The 18,651-nt window shown below is 35.5% G+C and overlaps 1 protein-coding gene across 7 annotated transcripts in view; it reads right to left on the bottom strand.

The window, feature by feature from the left end:
• The window catches only part of LOC120072284 (uncharacterized), a 31,050-nt gene extending 15,811 nt beyond the window's left edge, over positions 1 to 15,239 (bottom strand). For 3 of the 7 annotated variants that reach the window (XR_016527696.1, XR_016527695.1, XM_039024728.2), the window contains exons 1-19: positions 14,913 to 15,212; positions 13,447 to 13,570; positions 13,257 to 13,319; positions 12,253 to 12,354; positions 11,986 to 12,154; positions 11,709 to 11,807; positions 11,363 to 11,509; positions 9,869 to 9,908; positions 7,750 to 7,776; positions 6,006 to 6,063; positions 5,830 to 5,912; positions 5,625 to 5,723; positions 5,411 to 5,526; positions 5,215 to 5,333; positions 4,578 to 4,648; positions 2,285 to 2,390; positions 1,993 to 2,132; positions 1,682 to 1,840; positions 1,504 to 1,607 (exon numbers count right to left, since the gene is read on the bottom strand). Coding sequence is in view for 4 of the 7 variants with exons in the window: in XM_039024728.2 (XP_038880656.1) it covers positions 1,504 to 1,607; positions 1,682 to 1,840; positions 1,993 to 2,132; positions 2,285 to 2,390; positions 4,578 to 4,648; positions 5,215 to 5,333; positions 5,411 to 5,526; positions 5,625 to 5,723; positions 5,830 to 5,912; positions 6,006 to 6,063; positions 7,750 to 7,776; positions 9,869 to 9,908; positions 11,363 to 11,509; positions 11,709 to 11,807; positions 11,986 to 12,154; positions 12,253 to 12,354; positions 13,257 to 13,319; positions 13,447 to 13,570; positions 14,913 to 15,023 (1,937 nt within the window). In the remaining 3 variants the exon portion in view is untranslated. Of the gene's footprint in view, positions 1 to 1,503; positions 1,608 to 1,681; positions 1,841 to 1,992; positions 2,133 to 2,284; positions 2,391 to 4,577; positions 4,649 to 5,214; positions 5,334 to 5,410; positions 5,527 to 5,624; positions 5,724 to 5,829; positions 5,913 to 6,005; positions 6,064 to 7,749; positions 7,777 to 9,868; positions 9,909 to 11,362; positions 11,510 to 11,708; positions 11,808 to 11,971; positions 12,155 to 12,252; positions 12,355 to 13,256; positions 13,320 to 13,446; positions 13,571 to 14,912 lie in introns of those variants that run through there. The other 4 variants (XR_016527697.1, XM_039024729.2, XM_090310740.1 and 1 more) reach the window with 4 other exon arrangements.
• Between the last annotated feature and the right edge of the window lie 3,412 nt (positions 15,240 to 18,651).

Here is an 18,651-nt window from a genome sequence, read left to right as displayed (position 1 = left end):
AAGTCTGTGGGGTGGGTCACTAATCATTTAGAGGGCTGAGAAAGAGTCATGGTCATCTGTACAAAAATATCCATTTATTCATCCTAGTTTGATCACTTCGAAGTATGAGGTTGGTGTTTTGGAAGTCGATTGATCAGGTACCCATCATCACTTTTAGCGGTTTTGTCACTACTAATCAGTCTCTTTTAGCAGTTTCCTCCCTACCAATCAGTGCAGTGAAGTGAAGGAGGGTTATATTGAAGTTTTTCCTAAGTGATGTTCTCGGAAAAAGTCAACTATGTACCCTGATGCAAACTCAGATGTTCTTGAAAAGGGTTTATAAGTCTTGTGATTTCCTCAATTAAATAATCGCCGTCTTCTTGGTTTCCAGTCCCATTTTTTGCAGCCAACAAGTCATCTATAAGGATTTGTCTAATTCTTTATTCACTAAAGGAGTCATTCATTCACCAAAAGATCCTTCGGCTCCTATTAACTCTCCTTTTGGATTTGATGCTTTGGAATGCTGATTCTAAGGTCAGCATGAGTAATGTGGAGTCCATATTGCCCGCCATTAATAAAATTCCAGACGATATTTCTTAAAATTATTTTCAGGAGCTCTAGTTTCTTTTTTTCAGGATTGTACTAACGAATCTTCTCTGCGTCCTTCCCCGTTCCAAGCAAACTTGGTTCTCTTATTCAGTTTGTGGCCTTAAGTTGAGTGAAATTCCTATTTTTGTTGATGGCATCAGTGGACGGGTCACGGGATTAATAATATTTATCACAGTTTCCTATCATTGGTTTCTTTCTCAAGGCCTTTGGGTCAGTACTTTTGTGCCTAATGAAGAGTTCTATTTTGGTTCTTGTGGTTCAGGCTCTTTGTTTGCCTCCTGGTTGTTTTCGATTATGGAGTTTTGGGTTTAGCTACTTTTGGTCTTTGGTTCTTTGATGCTGCCTCGAAGTCCGGTTGCTGTCACTTCTTATTTTTGGTTTTAGTGCAGTTTCCATTTCAAGAATTGTGTTTGGTTTTCTTTGGCTTTCTTTAGTTTCTTTTGGATCCTTTGGTTTGGTTTGGTTTGTTTTCCTCATTAGGTTTCCTTGCTTTCTTTATTTCTTCCCCTTGTGGAGTTTGTATCCTTGAGGATTAGTCATTTAGTCTCTTTTCATTCCATCAATAAAATGTTTTGTTTCTTGTTTAGAAAAACAATAGAAATTTGGACCATATTCAAGATGTTATTTTGTTCTAGCCTTCTTCGTGGTGTTTTAAATTCACACTTTTTGTGGTTACTCACCAACTTCTTTGGTCTTATAGTAAGGAAGTTTCACATAAATATATAAATAATTTTAAAAATATATATTAATTTTTTTTAAATGCACTGAATAATTTAAAAAATATATTTTCTATACAAAGAATTCCATTTTAAGATTTGATGATAAAATTTATTGTCCAAAGCCCATCTTATATATTTAAGATATAAATATAAAATATAGAATCTACGTTGTACAACTACATGATGAGCGACATACATGGTCTGACTAAATAGAGCTTTCTGTGAAGGTAACAACAAAGACGAGAGCCCATCCATTATAGCTTTAAGATCCACGGGCAATTGTTTAATGTGTCTAGCTTTCTGCACAAAGAGAGTTTGGAGACAATTAATATACACCAATGGTCCTTCCATAAGTTCAGAATTATGAACCATACCTCCTGTGTGATGAAAAACAATTGAAATGATATTTTCTCAAAATAATGGAATGGCCCGTCAGAAAGTGAAGGTGATATAATATGTCTCATTGACCCCCAGAGAGTAGCACCTAGGTGAGCCAGAAAAGTATCACGTGCTACAGTGTAGTTTTGGAACTCCTGCTTGATACAAGAAATTAGGAAAAAATAAATAAACATTCAATTGTTTTTCAATAAACATTCATGTTGAGAGTCGACGCTTCTTCAAAACATAATAAAGAATGCTGCATAAAAGTGAAAAATAACGAAACCTATAAAAGTCTGGCCTTTACCTCGTACGTATCACTAAATAAGTTCCAATTCTCCATCCGTTTTAATGCATCTATGGCCTTCCTCTTATGATCTTCATCATATTCTTCACCGTCAAACGACTGAAGCTCATTTTTTAAGTCCCGCATCCTCTCATCAAGTTCTGTGTCAAAAAAACACCAAATTGTACGCTTTGAAATCAAACAATTATATCGTGCATGCTTTTGAAACACAATTTATCAAACAAGAAGATCAATTAAAGTAAAATATAAAATTAATATTCAAGCTTGCATTCTAAAGGAAGAAATAAATAACCTTCACACAGTGCAAGTTTGACTTTCCTTCCCTTGCAATGTTTGAAAGCAAAAAGCTCATATATGTCAATCTCTGCTAAAAGAATATCAATGGCTTGATGATCTTTCTGCAAATTCCAAAACATTTGACAATTCAAAACAGGAGCTGTAAAACCTAATAAACAGCTTCAAAAAACAATATTATCCAATTAAAATGTATTCTTTTATTTTATATAAGAAACGGAAACATGTATTTCTCATAAGAACCAAAGACCAGCCTAAGGGCAAGGGGCAGAGGTTACTCCTCCCCACAAAATTAACAAAGGAAAACCTTGCAATTCTTAATACTCATAAAAAGCTGTAACTACAAAGAATTTAGTATGATTTGTATACCATCAAGACGCATTGTGTTGCACTAAGACATAAAAAGTCGAAAGAAGAAGACTTGTCTTTGAACACCTGGCTATTCTTTTCCTTCCAAAGGCCCCAAAGGAAGGAATCAGTACCATATCTCCAAAGAACTTTCCCTTTTCCACCAAAAATCCTACCATCAAGCGCCTCCATAAGCCAATCATCAATCTTCCTAGTAAACACAAATCTACCCTGTACTCAATAAGAATAGTCTTACCATCTTTTGGTTGCAAAAGGACAATGTAGAAATAAGTGGTCAATGGACTCCTCACTCTGGAAGGCATAAACAGCAAATAGGAGAAATTCTCCAATTTTGAGACTTCTTGTGCAGCTTCTCATGGGTATTCAAGCTTCTAAAGGCAAACAACCGTAAGAAAGCTCACTTTTATTGGAATCTTGAATTTCCAAATTAAACTCGCCCTAGGATTAGTTTAACTTTGTGGCCCCTTGGTTAGCTTCATACAGGTCGAATTGGCAATGAAGAAACCCGTTGAATCAATCCTCCACCTGATTCTATCATGGTCATTGTCCACCACCCAATGACAATCCAATCATTTAAGAGTTGAGCAAAAGGTTGACTGAATTCCCCTAACTCTCTATCAAAAAGAGGTTGGTCTCCTAAACCCCAAGTCCCAAGCTTGATGTTCGATATCCAAACAATCTGCAATGGGGGCTCCCTTTTATTGGAAATGGAGTATATATCTAGAAATTTTGTGGCTAAAGTATCTGGCCCACACCACTTGTCTTCTCCCAACTTAATTCTCATCCCATTTCCCACCACAAACTCAACAAAGCTGAAAAATGTTCTCTATTTTTCATAATATTACTCCCCAACCGCTGTCTTCCCTTCTTTCTTGTCTTTTGTTTCCAAACCCCTATGCTCCACTCCATGAATAGGACAAATGACCCTTCTCTACAAAGCATTTTCTTCTTAGATATATCTCCAAAGTCATTTCACAAGGAGAGGTTGCTTTTTTGGTAAAAAGATCCAACCCGATTCTGCCATACATAGTAGGTAAAGAAGTTCATTTCTAGGCAACCAAGTGAGAAGCGATTTAAAGGTGTTGCCATCCCAAATGAAGTCTTTAAGAAATTTCTCCAGACAATTGACCACTTTGTAGATTGATCTCCCTTTTGTATTCATTCGACCTGAGGCAAAAGAGAAGTCATACAAAGAAAGGTTCTTTCATGCAATGCATAATGGACTGGCCGCTTATGGATTCCTCCAATTCAATGAATGAAGGGAGAAGGATGAGGAAGGTTGGCTTTCTATATGAAGATGAGAAGAAAAAGAGAAAGGGTCGGACAACAATCTGACTGAATGAAAGAAGAGCTCTTTATGTGGTCTCACTTTACTTAACCACCATCCAGAATGCGTTTAACTTTGATTCGTGGTAGCCATTCACTGAAGATTCTTCTTTTGCTTACATGCAATTCTCCTCCTACAGTAAGCATCCAGTATCTCAACAAATGAACATTACCCTAAGCTTTTCTTGTAGCTTATACGACCAATGGTCAAACCACTGAGCTACTGAGGAACATCGGTGAAGCTTAAGCACTGGGTACAAGTAATTATTTTCATCAATGGACATTGCTTTTGATTCATTAATTAATATCCTATCACTTACTCTCTATTATCAATTAATTAGTACCACAATAAGAAGATTCTGAACCAAACATGAAATGCAAGCTGTCCATCAACTTGCTACATGGATTTTAACTTTTAAATTCAACAGAGGCATCCAATAAAGCAAATAGGCTTCTTGAATAAAAACTATATTGTACTTGATAGAAGTTATGGAAAAAATATATATATATTTGTCCAAGATTTAACGGATCTTTCTAATTGGCCCCTGTAACTTCCCCTTATCAATTGCTTACTGGTTTCTTAAGAAAGTTCATACATCACCAAAAACAGCAAATTTCTCCTGAATAGCATCTTGCAGGCGATCTTCAGCTTCATCTTCTGAGATTTCTGCATACCAGAAATGGAGTAAAAACTTTTGTAACAGTAAACCAGTACGAAGACATAATGTTGTTATAACTTAAAAGTAACACTTTTTGGCTCAGAAAACTATGGGAAGCCAAACAAATGATAAATGCTTTCTCACAAGATGCTATCAACAACAGGTAAATAAGTCTTTACTTTATTTATGGTGGCTGGTAATTACTGAACATTTTAAACAACATAAACTATAAGGTTCTTAAATGTTCTCACAAGATAAAATGCTCAGGTAATTATCAGCTGCTAGAAAGAATATAAAAAATTATGAAATAGGTAAACCGGTAAAAATTATGACGCTTAACTCAAAAATAGAGAACTCTCTTGGCTCGGGAAACCATCAAGTTCACTTTCGGTTGAAATGTCAAGTTTCTCATTAGTCTACGACTCTAAATGAAGAAGTATAATATATTCTGCCGGAAAAAAGTCCAAATAATATTAACTATTGTTTGTTTAGTCGTTTTCTTTAATGAGAATAAATGTTTTATACATAATTTGAGAGAAAAAAAATGTTTTGGCAAAACTGAAGTCATCAGTACCTTGAACAGCACCAACCGTCTTTTCAACATTTGGTAGGCTTAGCTCAGTTCGTACACCTTCACCACCAACAGCGGGACCCCATGAAAAAGGGCCTGCGTTTAGATCAATAAATGCCCACCTGATGCAAAGCAAATATCAAAGATGTAATACTCAATCATAATATACTTTGTGCATGCACACATAGACACTACATACCTGTCATTGCCAATCCATGTGTCCGTGAGACATTCAGCATCGAAACCACTGAAATCAAAAGATTTTAATTCCTTATCAAGACGAAGCCTCATCTCTCTATCCTTCCCCTTCAATATCTAGATCAAATAAACATAAGAACATACCGGAAGGAAATAATCATCATAAACTATTGTCTAAGATATTTTAGCCACAAAAACATGTGAGTTATATGTACCTGCAAAACTTTGTTTTGAATGATATCAGCAGTCTCTTTTCCTTGATACGACTCATTGACTTTTCTTAGGGCATCTTGGCAGATGTTGTACCATTCCATCTTCAAATAAACCATAAAATATTTGAAATCATACAAAAATTTAAAATGTCAGTTAGTGGAGTTAATGGGATTTTATCTCAACGGTCTGATCAACAAGGATACTTACGGTATCAGTGTCTTCAGCTATTGTCCATGCAAATTTACTCATGGGATGCTTTTCATATAAGGGCCTTTTAATCTTCTCAAGAGCTGTCAATCATTAAATATCATAGAATTTTGTAAACTCTTATACCTAATAAAGAGAAGGAAAATTTGAAAAACCCCAAAAAGAATTGGTCATACCAAGAATGGTTTCTGGTATAGTTTCTGATTGAAGAATTCTTGATTGCAAGTGTGTGTTCTATTAGAAATCAATCAATCAGTGTTAATCTCATCAATAAGAAAATTAATATTATCATAAAAATTACTTATAAATAGCAGAAACTAGAATAATGTACCAAGGCAAAAACACACCAAAACTTGCATGATATAAGGAAATTCACATTAACAAATACCAAGTACTAAGCTAAGGTGCCAGCTTATTCTTGTATTGGTTCCTGTTTTCAGCTGCTGTGGTTGTCGTTCGAGTTTTCTTTGGAGCTGAACTTTGTTTTGATGGATCTTACTTTTTTCTTGGTTATCACTTTTGATTGTTGTTTTAAGCTCTTACTCTGTTTTCTAGTTCTATTTTCTTTTTCACTTCCTTTGAGAGGTGGTATCCTTTGAACATTTTCCTTTATGAGAAGTTATTTCTTGTAAAAATAAATAAATAAATAGAAAGGTATTATGCTGTTGCTAACATAGTTCCTGGCGTTTCCAAATTTTGCACATGTTGATCACACTTAGGCACATGGGGAAGAAGTAAATTGTTCCTTGTATAATGAATGTACTAAGTGCAATACCTCAGAATTCTTTTTTTAAAAAAACAAAATACAACACTTTTCATTAGAAGGTGACTAAAAAGAGACTACTGCTCAAAGATACAAAGCTCCAAAATCCAAACGGCCAAAACCTAGGCACATCCCTCCCACTTGTTCAGAAGTTTGAAAGCTATGATAAGGTTGAAGTAGAAAATCCTTTTGGGTTAGAAAAGAAAGAGAAATATTGGAGCTGAATTTCGAATCAAGTATGGTTGTTCCGAAACTGATGGCTCATAATTATTGGGGGGACATTAAAGAAGCTATTGAGGAAAATTTCAAGTCCGAAGTTTCAAGTAATCCTTTTTTGGATGATAAAGCCTTGATCCATTTCAGAAAGGATAACGATTCTTTCAAGTTTGTAGGAAAATGGTACCTTTATGGTAAATTCTATTTAAAAATTGAACATTGGTCCAAAGAGAAGCATTCACTTTCAGAATTCATCAAACGCTGTGGGGGCAATATTTTCATTAAAATCTTACCGTTGCAATTTTGGAAACACTCCGTCTTTGAAGCCACAGGCATTCGATTAGGTGGTTTTGTGAGTATTTCATCAGATACTTAATTGTATTGATTGTTCTTCATCAATTATTGAAGTGGAAAGAAACAAGTGTGGTTTTATCCCAACTACATTAGTCATCAAGGAGAATTTCCTAGAATTTCCTATCAAATTTGGAGATTTTGGCTCTGTTTCAGCTCTCGCCACTCTGTTTCCGGACATATTTCCATTAGATGCAAAGCTCTTCACAAATCCTTTGGATGAAGCTCGAATTCGAAAAGTCTTAGAAGATGAAGAGACCAATGTGGTTGAAGAAGTTTTGGCACCAGATATTCAAAATTCTCCAAGTATTAATCACAGCAAAAGGGAAACGGAAAAAACCTTTAATATTTGTGCATCAGTGGTGTGCATGTTCATGTTTCTTTGAAAATAACATACCAGCATGTTCAAATTGTGTAGACACGTGTTCATGTCCACACTTCTTACATATGAAGAAGTTTTGTAAATTTTGTTGTTCTTTAAATAAAATCTTCAAAGAAAACAGAGATTTCATTGATAAATATGTTGGAAAATAACAGAGTACCATATGGTGATGATACTGCAACAGAAACACAAGAGAATGAAATTCTACCTCAGTCTGAAACATGCGATGAGAATCCTACAAGTGAGAAAGCAGATGAGAAGTCAGACAACCCTAGAGATTACGATGCTTCTCTTGACATGTCAATTGCCTTGAGAAAGGGCACCAAGTCTTGCACTAAGTATCCTATGTATAGCTTTCTATCTTACATTAATCTGTCTTCTAAGTTCAAAGCTTTCACTGTCAGGCTTGACACAACAACAATACCAAAAAACATACATGTGACCATGGAGGTTCCAGAGTGGAAGACTACCGTTATGGAAGAAATGAGAGCTCTTGAAAAGAATAATACGTGGGTCCTTGTTACTCTCCCAAAAGGACATAAAACAGTTGGGTGCTAGTGGGTGTTCACTTTAAAGTATAAATCTGATGGTACTTTAGACAAGTTCAAGGCCAGACTTGTAGCAAAAGGGTTTACTCAGACTTATGGGGTAGATTATTTGGAAACTTTCTCTCCTGTAGCAAAGTTCAACACGATTAGAGTTCTTCTCTTTGTTGCGGTAAATAAAGATTGGCCTCTTCACCAACTTGATGTGAAAAATGCCTTTCTAAATGGTGATTTAGAAAAGATGTATATCTTGAGCCCTCCTCCAGGTTTTGAAGCTCAGTTTGATCATCGAATGTGTAAACTCAGGAAGTCCTTGTATGGTCTGAAACAATCCCCGAAAGCTTGGTTTGAAAGGCTTACTACATTTGTTAAGTCCCAAAGGTTCACTTAAGGACACTTTGACCATACATTGTTCACAAAAAGGTCAGTGTCTGGAAAAATTGTTGTCCTAATCGTGTATCTGGATAATATTGTCTTGTCAGGAGATGATATTGATGAGATCACCAAACTGAAAAAGAAGATGGCAGACGAGTTTGAAATCAAAGACGTCAGGAATCTAAAGTATTTCCTTGGAATGGAAGTGGCTAGATCAAGAGAAGGAATCTTTGTCTCACAACAGAAGTACATTCTTGACTTGTTAAAAGAAATAGATATGACTGGATATAGACCTACTGACACTCCTATGCTAAACTGGGAGATTCTATTAACAAAGTTCCAGTTGATAAAGAAAGGTATCAACCTCTAGTGGGAAAGTTAATTTACTTATCACATACCACCAGACATTTCCTATGTTGTCAGTGTTGTCAGTCAGTTTATGCAGGCACCTTATGAAGAAGGTATGGAAGTTGTGAATCGAATTCTGAGATATTTGAAAAGCACTCCTGGTAAAGATCTAACGTTCAGAAAAACTGATAGGAAATGCATTGACGCCTATATTGACTATGACTAGGCATGATCGGTGACTGACAGAAAGTCTACCTCAGGGTACTGTATCTTTGTGTGGGGTAGCCTGGTTACTTGGAGAAATAAGAAGCAAAGTGTAGTTGCTAGAAGTAGTGCAGAGGCTGAATACAGAGTTATGAGTTTGGAAATTTGTGAAGAAATCTGGTTGAAGAAAGTACTGTTTGATCTTCATCAAGATGGTATCTTACCTATGAAACTCTATTGTGATAATAAAAGCTGCTATAAGCATCGCCAATAATCCAGTATAACATGATCAAACAAAACATGTGGGAATTGACAAACACTTTATAAAAGAAAAACTGGACAATGGCAGTCTTTGTATTCCATATATTCCATCAAATCAACAAGTTGCAGATATTCTCACTAAAGGGTTACTCAGACAAAATTTTGACTCTTGCGTTAGCAAGTTGGGTTTGATTGATATCTACGCCCCAACTTGAGGAGGAATGTTGGAAATAAGGGACTTAGTTGATTGTTTATAGTCTCAAGGGGTATTATAGTTATTTACTTTACCCTATTTTTTCTTTCCTTTAATGTATTTAGGCTTGTTGGAGCCTATAAATAAGAATCCTCTTGTATCTCTCATATGATGAAAAATTAATAAAACGGAGGCTCTCTATCGTGGTTTTTTTCTTCCTGTTCTAGGGTTTTCCACGTAAACCTTGTGTCTCCTCTTTCTCTTTTTCTCTCTTTTAACAAAATAAAATATACAAATGGCAAAAGTGGGTGGCAAATAGCCTCAAAACCCAAAAGTAGGTTACAGAAAGATTTTCCAATTATGCCACGAGAATAGAAAGAAGAAGAAAAAAAAGTGAATACCTCTTTAAGAAAGTTTATCTCCGATTCAGATAAACCTTTCCTGCAATAGTATTAGAATAATCAATAATGAAACAGAACGAGAAAATACCATAATATCTCTCATGTTTCAACACATTAACATCTGACAAGGTTCACTCCACAAACCTTTCTTCTATTCAAGTTATCCGAGTCAAAGAAATCTATATTCAAATCACTTATATTTTTGCATTCATGTATCATAATGGTGCAAGTCATAAATTATTTATGCTGCTTGCATGATTTGTACATGTGGATTTACAGCAATCTGAAAACAAAACCAAGAAGAAACCACGATCAAGCAAAAACTGGAAGGTTCAGCTTACCATGGTGCTTGAAATTATTAGAAGATTTATCATACAGTCTTCCATTATCAGACTTCAGACGCAACAATAACTATATCTATCTTTTTTTTTAGTACAACAAACGTGAGCATGGAGATTTAAATCTCTAACCTCAAAGCAAGAAATAGATGCCAAATACTAGTTACCAATAAGCTATGCTCATGTATGGAAACTATATCTATTTCCTTTTAACAAGAACCACGTGGACTGACATGTTGGCAGAGAGTGTTCTTCTCAAGGAAGATGGTGGGTGTAAAAAAGGGAAAATGATAGAGAAAAGGATATGTGAAGGCGAGGTTGTGGGCCTCACCCCTGTCGAATGTTGCTTAATGAAGATGAGAGAGCCAAAAGGGTGGGCCCAGCAGGGGGGGCCCAGCAGGGGGGGCCCAGCAGGGGGGGCCCAGCAGGGGGGGCGACAAAGATGGAAAGGAGGAAGGGGAAGGAAAGGGGGTGGGTAAAGGGATAGATAGCTTATCTCTTTTTATATATTTTTCAAAAATTGCAATATTACCTATTTTATAATAAAATATCACATCGCTTTTCTACCAAGTTAACTAACCATCAAAGAACTAAAATGGAATATTTCCTAAAACTTAGAGATGAAAGTGTAAGTTTTCACAACCTAGAGACCAATTAAACAATTTTCCCAAAAAAGAAAATAACAACCAAAAAGGATTCCTAGCCTGCAAAGCTATGCAAAAGCAGCCTAATACAAGACCCAAATGACAATGCCAACTTCCAAACACCACCAAAGGAAAAGAAGAGCAACAAAACATAAGAATCTACAAAGAAACTTATGCACACCTTTAGGCTTTATTTAAATAGAGTGTGATTCCAGTTTATTCAAAATAAGTAATTTCCTTTCACAATATTAACAGAGAAGGATATGCTGCCAATACTCTAACTGCTTTCCATGAACATAATTGTAAACTTTCTGTGGATTTGATTTTCTTTATAAGATACAGATCAGATTGCAATATTTAACAGATTCCAAGGTCATTCAAAATGGACCGGAAAAAAATGTTTCCATCACTGTGGGTCCAACGGTCTGGTTAATCTCTAGTATTAGAGTTCAGAAAAGAAACAAAGCAAACAAACAAAATTTCAGTAAGGATTTGCTAAGAAATTTACACACCGGTATCCATATCTGGCCCTTTTTGTATCACGCTTGAGATTTAGAATAAAAATGTTATAAGCATTTTCAAGTTGAAGGTACTCCACAAAGCTAGTGAAAAGAACATCCATCAGGTCCACGTCTACTTGCCAAAGAGCATTCTCATCCCTGCAACCATGAGATACAATTAACAGCCAGAAGAGCCAAACTATAAAAATATATACATATATAATAAATAAATTTAAAATTAAAAATATAATGAAAAAAATAAAGCCAAAGCCAATATTGCTCAAACAGCTTCAACAATGTGAATATAATGAGATAATAAATGATAAAACTAAAAATAGTATAATACTATCAAAATTACCCATTATTGGATACATCATCTTTGCGAGATAAGACATTCCTTGCAAGCTCAAAGATTGAAGTAACCTTCTCGCCCGTTTGTATTACATGAACAGAAAAACTGCAAAATTTCAACAACATTTTTCATGAGAGGATTAAGGATTTCATTTCAAACTTCGTAGGCATGGGCTAAATTATCATTTACTAACTTATGACTAAGAATAAGAAATTTAACTTTCTCAAAGAAGCATGTGCCAACTTTGGCTCCCATAATATACAAAGTACCAGTACAGCATTACTTGTAGTTTATGTGACTGACAAGGGGTAGTTGGTGCCTCAAAACTTTGTCCACACTGATCTTATAAAAAGGAGTTAGCACCTCCCTAACTTGCGGAATCCGTGTATGTTCAAAGATATGATCAAGTTTCATGAACCAACGTTCAAGCTCTTCTGGATGCAGCTTAAATTCTAACAAGAAAGAGAACTCTTAGATATCCACATAGCAATTCAGAACCAAAGCTAAAAGTCCAACCATTAAACAATTCATAATCAGGAGCATCACATACCATGGTTACCTTTCCCTTCAAATCCTATAAAAATGAAATTCACAGGGACTGGGAGATACAGGGAATCAACTTCAAGAAGCTTTAAGTAATTTGCTACATTACCTGCAATCGAAGATGGACGTGAAAAAGAGACTTCTAATGGTGCTCTTGCTTTTTCATCGTATTGATCTCACATCATATTACAGTAGACTTCAAGAAATTTGATCAGAAATTTATTGAAGAAAGAGATGTACAAAAGGATGAGGTTTGGCATAGACCCAGGAAGGATTAGGAAATTACCAAAAAGAATAAATGGTTTAAATAATAATTATATGCAATGAGTAACAGACATATAATTCAACTCCCTTGTCACTGATGCTCGAATGATGATACAAAAGATATTTTACACCATACCAACTCGAGATCTAACTAGTTCCATAAACTACACATTTATTTCAGATTATCTTTTACAGGTACTGGAGACTTTCTAAAGGAAGATATAAGATGAAATAATAAATTCTGTAAAACCCAACAACCAAGCTAAAGATCTCCCCTCCAAAAACATATATCACTGAGTGAAGATTTAGAAAACTTTCTACATGTTCATTTATAAGAAGAATCAGGCAAATAAATGAAAGGGAAATGAATATAACAATTTCAAGAATGTAGATAAAAATCAGCAGGGTGAGCTATTTCCCAAATGGAGAGGTTACAAGACATTTCAGATGGCTCTGTATTTGCCATGAATCCATCGGTGTTGCTGGGTTGTGATAGGTCTAAAGACTATTGCATTAAGTCCTTCGAGATTTTGAAAGACTTGGAGCTATCCCAACTAGAGTTTCATCCCAGTAAAAATTCAAATTTTCTTACCTCACTCCACGAGCTCCTCCACTTATGTGACATCTAACCAAATCCCATGCTCAACGTAACATAAACATAAAAAAGGGCCAAAAGCCCCCAACTCTCATAATACTTATTACATTGACAAAACAGAAACTCTTCAATAGTTAGATGCATGCAATTACCTGCCTTCGTGTAGTTAACAACACTCATTTTCTCAGTGGTGGATGATTCCAGATCATCAAAATCTAAACAAATGAATAAGCAATGTGTTAAATGAGTAAAACAAAAAAAAAAACAACTCGCTAGCAATAACCATGATTAGAGAACATATATAAGCTTTGAAGTAACAAAAGATAAGAAAGTTAGACATACCACCACGTATGACTGTCTCACTCCAAAACCTACTTTTATCTTTAAGGTTAAACAAGGAGAACACAGAGGACTTTCCACTTTTACGATTTCCAGAGGAAGATGCAAAGGGTCTTGCTGCTAAAAGCTGATGAGAGCACATGCAAGAAGTTAATACAAATGTATTCGTAAGTTAACACGCTAACCATTTCCCAGAGGTTATTATCCATTCTATTATTAAAAGAACTAAATGGGTCATCAGTGTTCTAGATGAAGCAGCAGCTATTGGAAACTCGTTCAAGGTTGTGCACTTTCTGACTCATTCCCAACAGACCAGATTTATCCAATAAAATATGAGAACGATGTGCTTTAACACAAATATTCGTCACACTGTTAGAGGGAGTGCTTAAGTACTTTTCTTGCCAAATTTAAAAAAAAATAAAATAAAATCCTTTTTTCTAACAAGAAACAACTTTTCATGGGTTGATGAAAAGACACATAATGTTCAAGGAAACAATCACCCAGTGGGAGAAAATTAACAACTACCAAACATAAAATCAACTAACCAAAAATGCCATAACCAACAGGAAAGACTAATTTTGATTATGGGAAAAGTAGTTGCAAATACAACATGATGAAGAGGTTGAAGATAATCTGATTCTGGGAATTTGGTGTCTTGAAATGCTCAGAACTCGTCAACGCTCTTTATGTATTTTCTATTAATTTCTATTTCAATTGTTGTTCTTACATATCAATAGCATCTGTGCAAATAAAGTACCCCAAGCGGAACATTGAAAATTTTCAACAACTCCTGTTGGAGCTTTCTAACCTCTACTTCAAATTCTATGGCAGCTTGATGTTATTTCTTTTGCTTAATGGGAGTGGCCTTTTCTCAAAGCTGTCAAAGTTGGTGGTGGTTTCTCGCTTCTCCAAGTTCCTTTGGTCTTTTGTCTCGATTTTGATCTCATCACATGGTTGTTGGTTCTCTTAGTTTCAGATTTGGTGGTCTTCTATCAAGAGCCATCCTATTCTGTTATGGGTTGTATTTCTTGTTGTTCTACTTTTTTGGACAAGTCCAATCATGGGTTTTATTTGGTTGTATTTACTTCACTTTACTTATTTTGTTTCACTGTACTGCATCAGTCTCTTTTAATTTCTTCGAAAAATTTTGTTTCCTTTCAAAAAGAAATCTCATGAATTGTGGTATGTTTTACTATTTTCTTTTACATCATCAATAATGCAAAATTCGGGTATCTCAGTCTCGGTCTTTCACTTCCTTCATCAATTTCCTTCTCCAAGACGAGATTAATCTCCAATAACAGGTTTATTCAACTTCATGAACAAAATAGCTTAAAACAACAAATGAAAGCAATACATACCCCTAAAAGAAATCCTAAACGAATCTCCAATGTATGACAAACGAGATTATCAACCATAAAATTTCCATTGTAGTGAAAACAGAAAAGAAACAAATTGCGACGGAATGTTACCAGCAAAACAATACAGAATAGCTGCAATCGCATTGGAATCGTGAATCTCCCAGAGAAGCTAAAGAATTTAGCAGCAGCGACTGTAGAGGATCCACGATCATGACCCATCATTGATCGCAAAAGGGATTCAGAAATTGTCGCTGAGAAAGGGTCCGAGTCGCTTTATAGTTTGCGTTTACCTGTACTAAGCAGTCCAAGCGACGCCGATTAAAAATGGGGGAAAATGGAAATGAAACGAAGCACTCCCAAGACTTTTATCAAAAATCAAAATGCGTCGTTGTTTAAATGCTTAGTGAAAATAAAACATGCGTTCAATTCATCCAAATACATATGGGTAATTCCATACATGACATTCCCTTGTCAAGGGGTTTTTTTTTTTGGGCAAAAAAGTATCTCGGGGGACGTTTAACGATAAAGAGTTGAGTTATTATTATATGGAGAGTTAAATTATCTGAGAGATATATTGTCTGTGTTTGGTGGGCAAAGTTGAGTTGAGTTGGTAATTATTGTTGGTTGTGAGTTTGGTTGGGTTGGGTATATGGTGCTATTTTCATAAATCAAATTGATTGTCTTTTTTTCTTTTTGCTATTGTTGATTTTAATTTTCAATTAAACACATTTTTCTAACTTTTCTAAGATAAAAACAAAAAAAAAAACTTCCAATTCTTTTTCATTCTCAAAACATAAGAAATTCTCTACAAAATATTCATATAAATAACACAAAAATTTGAATTCAAACTTTTAAACACTCAAATAGAAGTGATTATTCCATTTCAAAAACCTAACTTCAACATTAATTATCGTAAAAATTAAAAAGAACCGAAAGGATTGGTGTCATCAAATGAAACTATTGACATTATTTTAGATAGAATGGATAACGTTTAAATGTTAATCTTAAAGAAAAAAAATTATAATTTAAATCATAAAACCAACTATTAGATAGTCTTTTTGACTAATCTGTGGAGTATGAATTTACCTTTATCTAAACCGGTGAAATGATTTTAGAAATATTGATTTCTATTTTTTCTACTATTATGTTGCATTAGTGTTCAAGACCTGAAATTAACACTTAAGGGAACTACTCATCTACTTACCCTATACAGGAAGGAATGAGTTCCATCTTGTGAAGTTATGTTCCCAACTACCCATTTAATCAAGTCCTCAAAATGGTAGGTTTATTCAGTACGCAACTCGGACCACTCTCAACAGTGTAAAAAGGACTGGCCTTACAAACATGAGTTCATAAATCACTCAAGATTAAGATCAAGTCGCACATGATCATCATATGAAATATTAATCTCATCAATTAACAGATTTACAAAGAGAGATTAATTATTTTGCGATCCGGTCTTATACAAATTATTTGTACATGATACCCTCACTCACATGTCTCCACATCAACTACATGTTGTTCAAGATTATATATAATAACCTTGGATTTTTACAGTTAATGGATAAATTAATATTGCATAATCAATAATTAAATTAATAAACTAATAAATTTCGAGGTTTTAGGGCGCAAATCCCAACAAATATGGGAGGAAGCGGGGAACATTTTTTCCCCATTGGCAATAGGGGACTGGGAACATGGATTATATTACCCATCCTCAACTTTCGCCCCGACCAATTATATGTATGTATATATGTATGTTAGAATATTTATATTTATATATATAATTAAAAAAAAACCCTAAAACTTTCCCTCCTTTAGCACTACAATACTCTTTCCTCATGTCCTCTTCGTTTCTAACTAGAGATTTCCACTGGGCCAGGGATGGTTTCTGTGAAACCCGGATTTCCATTTTCCCTAGTTAAACAGGTGATTAAGGAAATTAACTAAGTGAAAGTTAAATTCTATGTTGAAGAAAAGGAAATTTCTAAGCGTTGAATACATTTTGTTTGAGTAGTTTTGAGTTAAGCCTTAATTGGTGAAATTTGGCTAAGTGTAAGGTAAAAAAGGACTCATGCGTTGAGTGTTAGGAGACATTAACGCATAAGATGAGAAAGCAACCATGTGTTTGTAAGGTTGGACACATGATTGGCTGAAGTATTGGCAAGAGGCGTTGCCAAAAGTTGCTCATGCATTGGGTATATGTGAGTAAGAGTAGAGAAAGCGAAATGTTGAGCGCAAGGCACTGGGCAGACGATCGTGTAGCAATTGAGCAGTGCTACATGATGAGGTAGACGATCTTCTAGTAAATGAGTTGCACTACACGATGAGGTAGGCGATCATGTTGGCGGGCGTTAGACGATCGTTAGCAATGTGGGGAGCTAAATAATGAGGTAGGCAATCGTATAGCAGATGCGCGGAGCTAAGCGATGCGCTAGACGATCGTGTAGATGCGTGATGCGTTATTTTATTCGATGAAATAATGGAAGGGTTGCGTTGGTGGAAAATGCGTTGTGCAAACAAGTTTTCTCAGCAAAACCCAAGTATAAATCCTACTAAGTTTCCTGGTAAGTCCAGGGTCGAACTCAGGGACTAAGGAAAACAATATGTGGTAATAATTTTTAAGATCACTTTGCGGTAACAAATAAATGAATGGTTTGGTTGGTTTGTTGTTTGAAGTATAAAAAGTATGCGGTGGATTTAAGAAAAGATTGATTATGCGACAGATACACTGAGTATGCAGAGGAACGGGTTGAGAAGATCTTTAGCTAGCGTTTCCCGAGAATGCGTTCAAACTATACGATCATGCTACACTCATGCGACAACAATCACTTTCCAATGCAATGCGGTAGCTCCTAATTCTAGGACGCATGCGATGAATGCGATAATGTCTATAGAGCTTATTCCTAAGTCTCTACTTCTTGCCTATGCGATGATGCAAGATGCACACAAGGACAAAGTGATCGCATACAATCATAACCTATCTCTAGGATGCATGCGATGCGTTAATAGTAAACAAAGCTTATTCCTAAGCTTCTATCTCTTGATTTTCTAATCTAACTCTCCCGAGCCTAGATTCTAAGCTGAATTTTCCAAGCCTAGATTCTATCCTTAGATTACTCTCCCGAGTATCTCTAATGGACGAATGGCACATACATAATACAAGATAATCGCATAGAATAAAGATCTCCAGTTATGCTAGCAAAGTGCTTCTCAATCCATTCGACAGATTTAGCTACTCATGCGTAAGAGTGAACAGATATAAAGATGTAAATTCCATTTCTATAAATCAGTTCATAGTACAAAATGACAATGAAAGATAAGCGTAGAGAGCCTGGTAGCAATTTCTTACTTCCCAAGAATTTTACACTATTAACTCTATTCTACTCAAAAGATGTTCCTACTTCCGCAGGAGTTGGCCCTTTCTTTGATCTCGACGCTTCCGGCACTCTACCAAGTTCACCAGAACGATCTCTCAGTACAATCTCACTTCCCTCGCTTCGCCTTCTAAGTAAAAGAAAACTATGAACAAGGCTACTTCTATCTAAGGGGAAAATTATCTAACTGTCCGAACTGAACTAACTTAACTTCTTCACTGAAGGTGACCTCTGGTATTTATAGAGCTTTGGGGTGAAAGGCTTCTTCTCTCTTATGATTGCACTGATGGGATGGCCTTAATTCTCCATCTGATGCGCCGAATATTTGTCACCGAAAAGTTGAGTGTACTTGCTATAGTAGTTCTTTAATGGCTTGTCAACTTAATTCGGAATCGATCGTCATCAGCTTTCTGTCCCATCGTGATTTATTATGCTTTTCACCCAGATGCGCCGGCTCTATGCGGCAACCTTCT

The sequence above is a fragment of the Benincasa hispida genome, chromosome 2 (genome assembly GCF_027475165.1).
Source record: "Benincasa hispida cultivar pf3 chromosome 2, pf3_genome.v1.1, whole genome shotgun sequence".
In the NCBI taxonomy this organism is placed as follows: Eukaryota; Viridiplantae; Streptophyta; class Magnoliopsida; order Cucurbitales; family Cucurbitaceae; genus Benincasa; species Benincasa hispida.
The sequence above is the reverse complement of the archived record's forward strand: the minus strand, read 5'-3'. Positions and strand labels throughout refer to the sequence as shown.